Source organism: Equus przewalskii, chromosome 3 (assembly GCF_037783145.1).
Source record: "Equus przewalskii isolate Varuska chromosome 3, EquPr2, whole genome shotgun sequence".
Taxonomy (NCBI): Eukaryota; Metazoa; Chordata; class Mammalia; order Perissodactyla; family Equidae; genus Equus; species Equus przewalskii.
Window position 1 is genome coordinate 81,005,082 of NC_091833.1, and position 14,906 is coordinate 81,019,987.

The following is a 14,906-nucleotide window of genomic DNA, read 5'->3' on the forward strand; positions in this document are numbered from 1 at the left end:
TTCTGGACTCTTGTGTTGCTGTATTAGAAACTTTAATGCCAATTTAATTTTTATTCCCTTGTAGGCAACTGGCACTTTGTCTTTGGATGCTTTAAGCTTTTTATTTTTTGCCTTTGCTGGTTTCACTATAATGCATATATAATGAATATGGATTTCTTTTTGTATCTCTTGTCTAGAAGATGTGCTTTTTGAATCTGAAGATTGAGGTCTTTCTTTCTTTTCTTTTTTTTTTTTGAGGAAGATTAGCCCTGAGCTAACATCTGTGCCCATCTTCCTCCATTTTCTATGTGGGACGCCTACCACAGCATGGCTTGCCAAGCTGTGCCATGTCCGTAACCAGGATCCGAACTGGCGAACCCCAGGCCGCCGAAGTGTAAAGTGCAAACTTAGCCGCTGTGCCACCGGGCTGGCCCCAAGGTCTTTCTTCAATTTTGGAAAGTTCTCAGCTATTAACCCTGTGAATATAACCTCCCTTCTGAGCTCCCTATTCTCTCTTTTTGGGACTCTAATTACTCTTAGGTTGAACATTCTCATCCATCCTCTGTAAATCTCTGTGCTGAATTCCGATGTGTTTTCTCAGATTTGTCTTTTAATTCCCTAATTCTCTTTTCAGCAGATTCTAATCTTCTGTTTTAATCTAGTCACAGAGTTTTAAATTTCAGTGCTGATGTATGTTTTTCATTTCTAGAGGGTCTATTTGATTTCTTTTCGAGTCTTCCAGTTCTTTATTTATTGTGTGCCATACTTTTCAAAAGATTTTAATTACTACATTTTTGTCTTTAGTTGTTTCATTCATAATTGTTTGATAGCCCCTGTCAGATTGTCAGTTGTCTGAAGTTCTCAGACTTCTAACACTGCTGCTGGTTATGACTAATGACTTCTTATTCTTTCTCCTATTGGATTAGTTTCCTGTTTCTTTTATGACTTTGGATTTTAAACTTCCTTGGATTCAGCACACGTCCGTCACTCTAGGACAATTTTGTGTTTGATTTGACTAAGCACTCCAAGGTGTCACTGTCCCAGGACCAATTTTTATGTTAATTTTTGGCTTGTGGGGAGGTTCCTGGATCACACATATAGTTGTAAATTCAAACCCTGGGGAGGTCAGGGCTGTGGTAAGAAGCACCCAAAGAAAGCTTTTTGTTTGAAACTAGAGTCTAGGCAGAGTCAGACAAGCTTCCTCATCATACGCCTGAGCTACCCAGGTCCTTGCTTTTTTTGAGGGTCTCAGTTCCTCTTTGTACTTCCTGTGGATTCAAGGCCTTATCTCTTTATTGAGACTGACAACTTCCTCCAAGACAGGCCCACAGCCACATCAGCTCATGGGATATCCGTCCATGTGATGTTCACTCCTGTGACGTCATCTCATGTACTCACTCCTTGCTCTTGTTTTCCGTTTACTGCTGCTTTTCTGGAATCTTGAGATTTCCTTTTCTTTATGGAGAGTTCAGCTATTTACACAAAAGAAGTTTTATTTTACAAAATATTTCTGGATGTTTATGATGGGTGGGCTTTCAGTTAATTTAGTCCACAATATTTCAGAATCTTTTCTTTTAAAACATCTTTTTACATAGAAGTTTTTAACCACACACAAAAGTAGAGTGAATAGTACAATGAATGCCCACAGGCCCTCACCCTGCTTATCAACATTTTATAAATTTTCTCAGGATCTTTTTTAAAGCATTTTTTTTCTAGTGCCTCTTGTAGTAAGTTTAAACTTGCTCCCATAATTGAATTGGGATGTCCTCTGTATTGTTTGCACAGAGGAATTTTTATATTAGTTAGTTTTTAATTAAAATACTCTATTTCATAGTTTTAAGAAATCACCTGGAGAAAGTAAAGGCTTTATAGAGAAATAGGTTAAACCTATATTAATATCTAACTCATCATTATTAAGATTCATATTCCAAAATTTTCCAATTATAGGAAAAATTATAATGTCCCTGGAAACAAAATTGACTTGACACTCCCATCTTGGATTTTTTGTGTTGACTATTCCATGCATTCCACTGCACCCTTCACATCTTCATCTCTCTAGGTTAGCACTCTACTTACCCATTTGAATCTGGGCAGTCTCACTAATTTTGACTCTGCTTCTTTGTGATTCCAACTCCATACATTCATTTCTATGTTTAAAATTCCCAAGTTTCTCTTTTTTGGCTTTATTATCCGAGACTTCCATAACATCTCTTGGGCAACAGATTCATCGTCCTCATCCTAATGTGAAAAAGGCAGGGGTAGAAGGGTTTCAGAAGTTTTCAAGGCCAGGTTTCACACAGAGTCCTTTTTTTTTTTTGTCATCTGAGAAGTGAATGGACGTTATCTACAATAGTTGGTAGCAAGTTGGAGAAAAATATGCCAAGATTTCCTGTTCATATCTTCCTGATAAAGAAAAAACACTTTTCTTAGTGCCCAACAAATACCTTCAATTACAATTTGGTCCAATTCCTCTAATCTGTCCTTAGTAGACATGTAGTATAGCCATTAATATTTTCTTGAGAAACTCCCTATGTATCAAAAACTCAAGCTGACTGACTCACAGCGGACTGGCCTTACTGTGGACACTCTAATTTAGAAGCAGGTATCAGGCAGCAAACATTTCAGCACAATAGTGGAACACTGGACTATGTTTTCTTTCCCGACTAAACTTGGGAGAGAAGTGGCTGCGTACAAGGACAGGTCAGGGACTCCTCATCAGTCCCAACTGTGAGCAGTTTCCCTGGAGAAATGTGACTCTCCAAGCTGGGGTTGAAATGCAGTGTGCAGACACATCTGGTTTCCCAGGGAGACACACGACTTTTATGTAATGTTTGAATGGGCAGACAAAGCCGGGGATTCCTGTGTGTTTGGTTATCTCTGCCCCGGTACGTTAAAGTCATATAAAAAGACAGAAGTCCTCTGACTGAATTGGAGGCCCCAACAGCTCTTAAACTGGTCATCTTTAGTTGTTACCTAATGTTATGGAGCAATCCTGGGACTGCTGCTCAAATATCCCGATGTGGAGAGTTATAGAGGTTCCTGGAGGGAGATCTCCTTCTCTAATCATCGGCCGGCTTCATAAGCACGCCAACCTGTGTGGTTGCAGGGATCCCTGAGCATAGAAGGACTCCACACTTTGTTTAATGCTCTGTTGTCGCCTTGTTGAAGTTATTAATAATAATATAAATAAATATGTGTTATGAATAACAATATAATTAAATAAAATAATATAAATATACTTTTTTAACAAGGGCCCTACATCTTTTATTTTACCTTGGGTGCGCCAAATTTTGTAGCCCGTTCTGCTCCTGGGTTTTACTGTGATTGGACCACCTTCAGTCTCTGTCTGCCCTTGAACTAAGCACAGTGCCAGGCAATGCCGTGAGCTGCTTGTCGTGGGCCCGTCAGGACCATACCTGGAGCGGGGGGTAGGGAAAGCCTCCCAAACTTCATGGCTGCTCTTTAGTGAGGGGTCTGGGGAGTTAATGCTGAGGATACATCCAGCGAGAATTATTCCATGCCCCCTCCTTTTTTTGGTTGAGTGGTTGCTCATGTTTTGTTTTGCTTTCTAATCTGACATTGCCTTGTAATAAGATAAAAGTCATATTTACTAAAAAGAAAGAAATAGTATTCGTATGCATTCCAAAAAATTATACTAGAAACTTATTTGAATATTTCCTTTTGAGTGTGTAGAGCATGCCTTCGTGTACAGTCTTCCTCCCTGTAATACCTTCCTTTGTAAATTCAGAGAGTAAAAAGGTAAATATCAGCTCAGCTTGAGGCTGACTTAGAACAGATTTTAAATTCAGAGAATTCTTATTTAAGGAAGGTTATCTGAACGAGCACTTTGCAACAGGAAACACATTACCTGGCTGGAATAATCCAGACCTTAGTATGCAGGTCTGCTCTGTCATTTCTTCTTCCACTACTTAAATCTTGACTATTATTAACCTAAAATGGGATTCCCAATAAAACTACACAGAGCTGGGAAGTCCGCTGAAATCTCATTGCCTTTGTGAGCAGCAAAGTTTAAAACTAACTGCAAGTGAGATATTGATTTTACGATAAATCCTACCCTCAATGAACACGATGTGCCACTAAGTAATTTCTTAAACTCTCATCATTATACAATGTATCTTCACCATTGTAGGCATGAAAAAACAAGTAATTTTCATATGTATTAAAGTACATTTTGGCTAAATAAATAAAATGTGATCTAATTTCAGTTTCTTATTTTTTAATTCTACAGCACCAAGCCCAGTGCCTTTATTTAATACGGACTTAATAAATATTTCTCAATGAATAACGAATGTTTTTAAACATTTAGTGAGTGTTTTAAAAAAAGATATAACATCCGGCATTGTTTTATTTTACAAGTAAGCAAAACTAACTAATAAAACTTTTAATTTTGATCCTATATATATATATATTAATAGTTATTTCCTCTACAAATGGATTCATCATGGAATTCAAAGGAGAAAGGCAGAATGAAAATTTACCATCTCTGCCTCAGTTTTGCTACCTACATAACATGGATACAAACATCTCTTCTGTCTAGTTCACAGAGTTTTTGAGAGTCACAAATGAAATAATAATAGTAGCAAAAACTTTTATAGCTTATTGTATGTGCTCATGATAGGCATTGTGTAGACATCATTTAATGCTGACAATAACCCCGTAACACAGATATTATTATCCCCATTTTACAGATGACAAAACTGATAAACAGAGAAGTTCAGTAATTTACCAAAAGCCACATAAATATAGAATAATACAGGCAGGATTTGAATCAGACTGTGGAACCACCATACTATGTACGGGAAAAGTTTTTACAAACTTGAAAGCACCATCTAAATGTGAATTATTGTTCTTACTCAATCATTCATAATTCTAAAGTAGATGATTATATGGGAACAAGATGTAGTTCTTCTAAAATTGATGAAAAATGACAGATGAAGATGTGACAGCTGAAATGCTACAGCTTACTTAGTACTATGGAATGTGAATAATTAATTTACAATAAAATAATTACCCTTCACTGGTTTAGAGTCTTGCCACAGTAGATTTTTTTTGAATGAATGAATTGCATTAGCTTATGAAGATTTAGCTACTATTTAAACATCTTAGAAACAAGTAGTATGGATGTGTGTGTATGAATAAGGATAGGAGAGAATGACCTAGTTGTATATATGTGCGTGTAGGATGTGAAAGCTTGAAGCTTGACAAGAGACTTTACCAAGAGACTTGACGTTGCATTAACATGTTAAGTCTGGAAAATATGTCATTAATATACAAGATATTAAACCCCAAACCTCACGTTTTTCCTTGTAAGAGTAGCTAGCTCTCACTTAACTCTGATAGTTTACACAGCATTGCACTAGGCAGTTAAGTATGCATTTTTTGCATAAATTAGCAAGATATTGGCTTACCTTGACTATGTCTATAAAGACTTTTTACAAATGTCACAATTGACTCCTTAAGAAAATGCGCCTTACTTTTGTCTCCTTAATTTTCTCTTATGAGAAGTAAAATAGTTAAGTTCAACGTTTGGGTTCAGACATGTTTACAGAGTTAGTTAGGAAGCCAGGATCTTCATAGAGAGGCCCTTTCATTAGCTTCCTGTTCCTTCTTATCTAATTGTAACCCTCTTGCGCATCTTCCTAAGTACACAATAACCTTTCAAATTGATTTGTTCCAGAAATCATTCTGGCAAAATGTTGCTTTTCCTGTGAGTTATCTAGAATAGAGACCAGCCTCCATTATTCCACGCTGCTGCTGTAGTGCTGACCCGGGTTGACTTTGTGGTACAGCCAGAAATAGACACTAAGCATTCCCAATCCACTTGGTCCCTCCGTGAAGAAGGGTAAACGATTTTTAATAGAAGATTCATTATTTTCTTTGAGCAGGCTTAGTTTTTACCATCTCAGAGAAGCAGCTCATTGCTAGGATCCCTCGAGGTTCATCAAATCATTACCATGAATGAAGTAAATTTACAATGTGTGAAGTGGTATAGTATTTTTGACAGAATGATACAGTGGAAAAGAGTAGGCTATGGGATCAGAAAGACCTGGTTTCAATTTCAACTCTACCATTTAACATCGTATGACCTTGAATACTTTCACACCCTCATTGAATCTGTCTCATCATCTGTAAAATGGGAGTAAAAACAGCTTTTTCATAGGATTGCAGGAGGGTTAAATAAAGTGCTGTATAAAAAGTACCTAGCAAACATCTAATCTGGAAGTTACTTAAGGATCTTTTATCTTCTCCCATATCTTTGAATTGTTTTATTTCACTATAAAACAATAAATGGAAATGAAATTTAAAATATCTTTCATATTAAGAGACAACTTAACTAGATACTAATGGTTTATTTAGGCTTTTATTACAAAGCAAACATCTCCTTCTGTCTTTCCTTGTACTGTATATTTTTCTTGCTGAAGCTACCAACGCTGTTGGAACATCAGTTGATCATCAGCAGTATGAAGGCATTAAGTTCTTTACCTCTGTTGACAAATTTGATCCTCACAACCCTATGATTAACATTATTACTGTTTTGACTTTACAGATTAGGAGGTTTTAAGAGAATAAGTCATTGCTTCAAGGTCACACAGCCTTGTGGGCCTGGAGTTGGGACCCAGGCTCGGTGGAGCCTCCTGGCTTCTGTTGCTCAGTCTTGGAGTAGCTGGCTTCGACTTTGAAAATTTACAATGTCCTACTCTTGCCAGCTACAGCTATCATTTTTACCTCCATTCTCCTCAGAGCTGCTCATCTATTCCTTTTTCTCCAGCCTTTATAACTTGTAAGCACATCCACCTTTTTTCTCTACTATGGTGAGGTCTCATGCTAAAAGCAATTGAGCATGCTTAATGATAGCAGAAGGTATAACTATTAGAGGAGAACACTTCCTCTTTTTTTACATTTAGTTCTGCACTGTAGTCCAGAGGGGAGTTCAAGATAGGAATTAATCTGGTGGAGGAAATGGGAAGACTGGCTATTGCCATGGTAAGTTCCAGGAAACAGATTATTAAAAACTATAGTAGCAATATTAGCCATCAACATTAGTGCCCACGGGTCTCAGATATATTGGCTTTTTCATATCTGCTTCTTTCTTCTTCAGTAAGAAATCTTTCAGTGTGAAGACTTTGTTCTGTTTAATCTCCTCATTCATTCAGTGACTAACTATTGGATGTCTACTATTTGGTAACCCGGTGATTTCTAGCGACAAGACAAAGTCTCTACTCTGATGTGGGAGAATACTAGGAATAAATAAGTAAATAAACAAGATCCTATTCGGTAGTCCTAATGCCGTAATGAAAATAAAACAGGATGATGTTATAAAGAGATGTAGGAGCCTTTTGGATGGGATGCTTACGGAAAATTTTGCTGTCCTCTGAGAAGGCTGGTTCTCTGAAGCAGGCCTCTGCTGTGGCTCCCTGCCCCTGGAGAGCAATTTAGCTGCTATGATTGATGTACTGGTGACAAGGGAGTTACTTCCCTTTGATGTTTTTATTTGATGGCTGTGAATCCTCAGTAAATATAAAATGCTGACAACTTAAATGTTATAGCAGGAACAATGCAGACAGGATACAACAAGCAAAATCCTTGAGCATGAATATGAATTGTTGAAAAATCATCTTACGTATCTTAAGAACTGTTTTTAACACAATAACCCCCTTTGTGTTAGTCTAAGGTGGCTCCAAGTGGAAGTTACTCAGAAAACATAGGTTAGAAGATCTGGAATTTCCACGTGATAGCTAGGCAGTCCTGGGCAGCTGTCTTAGGCTTTCTGAAATTGAGTTTCCTCGTGTATAAGATAAATATATCACTTTACTGGGTTGTGAAAAGGAGACATTTGTGAATGAAGGAATCTGAGTACCTGTTTTAGTGCCCACCACAAGGTTGGTTTTCAATAAATATTTTCTTGACACTGAACTATGATTTCATAGTTTTGATGGAGAAAAAATGTACTCTTACTTCTTATAAGGAAGCATCTCTGCTTTTAGCACAGTACATGCAACTGTGTCATTTTGAAGTCCACTGTCTCTCTGTTCTCCCTGCCTGTAATGCTGTCCCACACGGAAATGTATTTTAACTTCTCTGGTTAAATGACTTGGGTATTATACTCATGAAATTTGCCCAGAACTTCCCACCTCAGCACTCATGTGAAGCTGAATTCATGTATATATGTATCTATCTGAATATTTTAATTAGGATTTTCTTCCTCTCTAATTCCTTTCTTTCCCATTTAGTATTTTGAGTTTGATGAGGTCCAGAAAAAGTGTTGCACCCTTAAATTTTTTGCCATGTGTATCCTAGGTCTAGCGTACAGCAAAATTCTGCATGTCACTGGTTGCCTTTGAAAGTGGAAATCATGTTTTGATCATGCCCCAATGAGCTCAGCACATTTTGGGTGATCAATAACTATTATCTAACAATGGAGAATTGTGTCTTTTCATGAAGTGTGAGGGCTAATGCCTACAATCTGATCATTTGGGGAAAGACTTCCTACAGGGCTTGGGTGGTTTTCAGAGAGGTTTGAAAGAAAATTGAGATCAGGAAGTGTACCTAGAAGTAGACTGGAGAAGACAGTGAGAAGATGAGAAGTGAAGACTCTGAGGTGCTCTATCTGAATGAATGAAGCAGAAAAGGGGGTTGGGAACCCTTCTGTGATAGGGTATATTATTCTGTGTTACAGATCAAAGAGTTAGTTTGGCCATTTTGTCAGAGAGGAAGCCTTATTTTTTAACATTATTTTTAATGAAATGGAGTTAGCCTTAGATCTGGAGAGGTTTTCCTCTTCATTTCTTTGGCTGAGAATTATATAGTGATCAGAAGAAATGTTTCCATTCTTGTTGAACTTCTTTCCCTGCTTACTTACTCCCCCCAACATAACCAGAATTAATACTTCCACTGCATTTCCAAAGCCTGAAGATTCTGTTTTTAAATAGCTTGCTTAAACTATAACCAAAATTTTAATCATCTCCTTTTTTTTTAATAAAAGTAATCAATCTTTATATAAACCAATAAAGGAATATAGAATAAAAAAAGAAAAATCTAACAGTCTCCTAAAATCCCATCACATGGTCCCATATTAATATTTTGATTTATATCAGACCAACCATGCAAATTATGGAATGAAGGAGAAGGAAAGGCCATGGAGGTGATAGTGCCCAGGAGAGGAGCCAGCTCTGAAAGAAAATGAAATCAGAGGCTCTGAGCTGACCCTGAGCAGCTGACATAGACATATGTATATACCTTATATAATCATGTATTTTTAAAAACAGAGTCATTGTATACAAATTATTTTGTGACTTGCTATTTTTATTTATTATGTTGTAAGCATCAGTCTATATGATTAAATAGTCTTCTAAAGCATCTTTCATATAGCTAAGTATTCTGTTGTTTGTTCCACAATATTTTAAACCAATTCTCTTTGTTGAATGTTTAGGTGATTTCCATCTCTTAAAAATTATAAACTATGTAGACATGAAGATCCAAGTAGATAAATCCACATTCACAACCATCATCATTTCCTTAGGATAAATTTTTAGAAATTATATTACAATGTCAAAGGATATGCATGTTTAAAAGATTTTTTTGATACATATTGCCCTGCCCAGCTGTGATCTAAAAGAGTGATTGCCAATTTATATGCCCACTGGCTAGGTGTGAGAGTGTATTTTTCCACACATTTGCCCAGGACACAGATGCTATCCCTCTGTGAATATTAGTAGCTTGGTGTCATTATCATACACACATACATACACTCATATGTATGTATCTATGTGTCTGGTTGTATATCTATAATCATCCTTACTTACAGAATATGTTTTATCTTATGAACATGTTAACCTATTGTGTCAAATGAGTTTGTAAACATACACTTCTGATATGTCTGCCCCTAAATGTAATTATCTTGGCTTCTTAGGTGCCTGCACGAGAATCACCCACAGCCAGTGTCAGATGCTGCCCTACCGCACCACGCTAACACCTCTCCTCTCAATTATCAAAAACATGGAAATGGAGAAGTTCCTCAAGTTCTTCACATACCTCCAGCGCCTCAGTTGCTATCAACATATCATGCTTTTCGGCTGTAGCCTCGCCTTCCCTGAGTGCATCGGTGATGGTGATGACAGGTATTTTGGAACCAAAATCATTCAGTGATAAGAGTCAGTTGTAGCAGAAGTGTCTGACAGGGACAGAATCATCCCAGGCTATCACTTTTTGTTTTTGTTGTTGTTAAGGGAGAAAAAAACCCACACCACTCATAGCCAGTGGTAATTCGTTTAAACCAGAAATTTTTTGAAAACCTGGAATAATTTTATTTATGGGAGGAAATTATTCAGGCTATTAGATGGAGGCGGTCAGTTGGGATCCTCAATAGCTGTTTCAGTGAGAGTCTGGCAGAAGACAACACACTCAAAGGGGTGACTGAAAAGACTTTATTGAAGAGAAGATTTATGGGGATATGGGCAGGGTTAAGAGAACAAATAAGTGATGGAAGGCACTGGGATCTCACCATAGGCCATAGGAGATAGGAGATTAGTTCTACCACCCAAGACTTGAAGGGGGAAAGGGCGAGCATCACCTGGAGAGAGTTGTAGCTACGGGCAACGTCTCCCAACAGGCCAAGTTCTGCACAACTCTGGGCAGAGGAACAGAGTCTCTGCCAGCCCTTCAGTCCTACCAGGAGACCGAAGAAGGAATAAACACCCTGACCTCACTCTCCTCCTGCTCTCCCATTTCCCAGAGCCTCCCACCAACTGAACTCACCCACAACCATTGGGTAAGGGTGTGCAATCCCTGTGAGCTCAATAGATGAGACCCCAAATCTCATCTAAGTATCATCAGCTCAAACGTCCCTCTAAATCAGGTATGGGTGAGATGCTGGGAGGTTCGTATGGCCCACACTAAAACCCAGAGCAGGCTGAGGAGGATGAAGTGTAGATGCAGAGGGACAAACAGAGACCATCCAGCACAGTATCAAATAGGATTAGAAAAAATCTTAAATAAGAATAAATCAGTGAAAAGTATGTCATGGAATACTTGAAACACTATGAATACAGTTTTTTAAAAATTTCACAGCATGTGTTAACTATATAACCACATCAATTATTTTCTGAATTAAAATGTTACGAATTTTTCTGAACTGTAATGTTAGAATGAATTGCATTTTCAAGTGCCAATATGTTCCATGTTGTTGACCTTAATTTTATTAGGGCATAAAATAAATTTTGAATAGGGCAAAGGCATTTATTATTTTAACTGGAGAAAGCCTGCGTTGCCATAGAATAAACCTAGATAGAAGAGAAACAGTAAATTCTGAATTGTGGAAGTAAGTAAAGAACTATTAGCAGACACAGCATTCAGGAAAACATTTGTCAGAAAGAATCATTGACAGAGGGTGCTTTCACGGGAAAAGAAAGGAGAAACTCTACCAGATCTCTCTCGTGAGTTAAGAGATGGTAGTGAAGCGGCCCTTTATATTCCTAGGATGGTGGTCGTGTAATGCTGGTTGTACTAGTTTCCTAGGGCTTTTGTAACAATTACTACAAGCTGGAGGCTTAAACAAGAGAAATTTATTCTCTCACAGTTCCAGAAGCTAAAGTCCAAAATCTGGCAGCGCCGTGCTCCCTCTGGGGGTTCTGGGAGGAGAACTCATTTCCCTCCTTTACCAGCTTCTGGTGGTTTTGGGCATTCCTTGAGTCGTATCCACACCCCACAGTCTCTGCTGCCATCTTCACATTGCCTTCTCCTCTGTGTGTCTGTGTCTTCTCTTCTGTCTCTGCTGAGGATGCTTGTCTTTGGATTAGGGCCCTTCCAGATAACCCAAGATGATCCCATCATCTCAAGGTCCTTAACTTAATCTTATCTGCAAAGACCTTTTTTCCAAATAAAGTAAAATTCATGGATTCCAGAAGTTAGAACATGGACACATTTTTGGGGGAGTCACCATTCAACACACTACAGTGGCTATGGAGCCACGTCTCAGCCCTCTCCTCGGTAAAACAGAGATAATAGTTGTATTTACTCTACAATGTTCAGGTGAGAATTAAATGACAGAGAGAGCTTGGAACAGTGCCTGGCTTTTACACAGAGCTCAGTAAGCGTCAGCAAATAGTGGATTGAAAGGGAGAGGTGGTACCAGTGCAACTGAAAGAGCACAGAAAACTATTTCTAACATATACTAAATATTGCAGGATTGCCAAAAAAGTGTAAAATACTGTATAGATTAAAGGAAAATTAGGTAGAATACTTAAGGCAGCTGAAATTGTATTCTAGTTCCATTTCTCCTTAATTTCAAACAATTTCACTCACATCTCTTTGCTTTAATTTCTCTGTAGACTCATGTGGGTGCATAAATAAGACAGTGAAGAGAATGCATTCAGCCTCCAGGAGGTTCTTAATTCGTGTTGATCATCCTTATTATAATTCAATCTCTGCTGTCAGTTAAATCAGTTGTAAAATTCTAGTTAAACTGCTCATAGTCTTCGGGGAACTCTTAGGTAAAATTTTTTTTCCTCCTAATCTGGTCCATGCCAAAAAATGCTCTCATATGAGAGTTTTCGATTTTCTATTATAATGGATAATAATTTATAGTTAGTTTTCAGATATCCTTTGGGGACGTATCCTATTCTTTTTTTTTTGGAGAGGAAGATTATCCCTTAGCCAACATCTCTGCCAATATTCCCCTATTTTGTATGTGGGATGCCACCACAGCATGGCTTGATGAGTGGTGCATAGGCCTGTGCCGGGATCCAAATCCGTGAACCCTGGGCTGCCAAAGCAGAGCATGCGAACTTAACCACTACACCACTGGGCCAACCCCCTATTTTTTATTATTACATTTATTATCGTCTTTAATTTTATAATTACACTTTCAGACTGGTGCTTCCTGGTGTCATTTACTATGTGCTTGGGAACTGCAAGCTAAATTTAATAAGCCAAGTAAGTCCAGAAAGGTAAAATGTATTGTGGAAAATAATTCTAAAGTCAAACATATTTTTCTATAGAGGAAGGGATTGGGAGGGCAAAAGGGATGATTAGGCTTACATATGGGGGGATGGACTATAATTAGTTTTTGCGTGGTGAACATGATGTAATCTACACAGAATTCGAAATATATTACGATGTACACCTGAAAGCTATATAATGTTATAATCCAATGTTACTGCAATTAAAAAAAACCCAAACATATTTTTCTTAGGTTCCACTATTTTGTATCACCCATTATACTAATTTTCCCTAATATTCAAATTATGGAGAATTGCTTATATTCCACCCTAGAGAAAGCAGCCACTTTACATTTAAAATTTAATTTAAAAAGATCTAGTGGGATATACAAATGGTATAGTTTTCAACCTGATTCCATTAAGATCTCAAATACTCATTAGCTTTATTATATAATAATGAACTTTAGCAGTTTCTACTTTAGACTAGGCTTGCTTTTAATAAATGTGTGTATCATGTACTATAACACAGACTCATTGAAGTGGACTATAATTTGTATGGATTCAGTAAAATATGTCTCAAAATATAGAGATTGAGCTGATAAACCATTTGGGTAGCCCTAAAAACATGTGAATTAGAAGGAATAGCTTAAAAATATCAGTGAGTAGCTAGAGAGAAATTCACAGTTCCCAGGCCTGAGAATAACAGGTGCTTCTGGATGACATTTGATAGACAATGTACACTTATGGTCTCTGAGTTTGGAAGAGGAAGCAGGCATTGCAGCCACATGCTTTTGATGGATAACCATCACTCTTTCCCACCTCGTTTAAATAATAGGCCTATAACTTTATCAAAACTGGAGGCAGATTAATTGGCCTGGAGCGTCCGTCCTTGGCTTTGCTTTTAGAAGACACCCGGGAGACCCTGCTGATGGTCATCACCCCATTGAGAGAAACTCAGTGCTCGTGAAATGAGTTCTTAACATTAAGAACTTGACATATTTGCTATTGATTTTTTCCTTTGGAACACTGATTTGCCACTAAATCCTTAGCAGAAATTCTTCATATCTGTGGAAATGAACCTAAAATTCTTCATCCAGCTAGATGACTAGAGATTAAAGATTATATCTCAAACCTGGGAACTGCAGGACAGTTTTCTGTAGGTACTCAATTCCTATAAGGATTGCGGTGTGAAGATCAAATGAGCCCCCTCAAAGGAGCTTCTTCAAAAGCGCTATACTTTTCCCAAATAAGTACGTTCACTGGAGATTAGAGAATTTAATCTGGTAACTGCAGAGCATGACCTTGAAAGTTTGGGGCAGATGAAATCTGATTCAAACTATAGCTCTGTCAATTGCCAGTTATAAGACCCTGGGCACTTGCTGACCCTCAGTTTCCTCATTATTGAGAGTAATAATACCTACTTCATGGGGTTTGTTTCTGTGTGTTAAACAGAGTGATTTATATGAAGTGCTCATACATGGTCTACACTATCTGATACACAGTAACTGCTCCATAAATAGTTACTACTTTTACTGATATGGTGGTCAAAGATGGTATGTGAGTTTCTAGGAGAGTGTAAACTTCATCACTTCTTTCAGATAGGCAAGATTTGCATATTTTTCACATTCTTCCCACCTTCTAATCCATTTCCCACTTATCTGCCAAAGTGATAATTTAAAAACACAAATTAGATGATGTCATTTCCCTGCCTCTCCTCTTTCTGGGGCGTTCCATTAGACTTAGGTTACAAGCTAAATCCCTCGCCATGGCTTTTGAAGCCTTCCTTCCTTCTATAGTGTCATCAACCCTGTCCTGGCTGCATCAACCTTTCTATTTCTCGTAAATGCCAACCTCTTTCCAACTTCCTTTGCACATACTGTTCCCTTTACCTGGAAGCATCTGTCCCCTTGCACCAAGCCCTCTGCTCAAAAGACATCTCTGCAGAGAAAACTTTAGCTCAGGGCTAATCTT

The 14,906-nt window shown here is 37.8% G+C and overlaps 1 protein-coding gene across 8 annotated transcripts in view; it reads left to right on the forward strand.

The window, feature by feature from the left end:
* Positions 1–14,906, forward strand: part of CORIN (corin, serine peptidase) — a 211,759-nt gene that overhangs the window by 56,612 nt on the left and 140,241 nt on the right. For all 8 annotated transcript variants that reach the window (XM_070615025.1, XM_070615028.1, XM_070615023.1 and 5 more), the window contains exon 4: positions 9,911–10,118. In XM_070615025.1, coding sequence (XP_070471126.1) covers positions 9,911–10,118 — 208 coding nt within the window. The remainder of the gene's footprint in view (positions 1–9,910; positions 10,119–14,906) is intronic.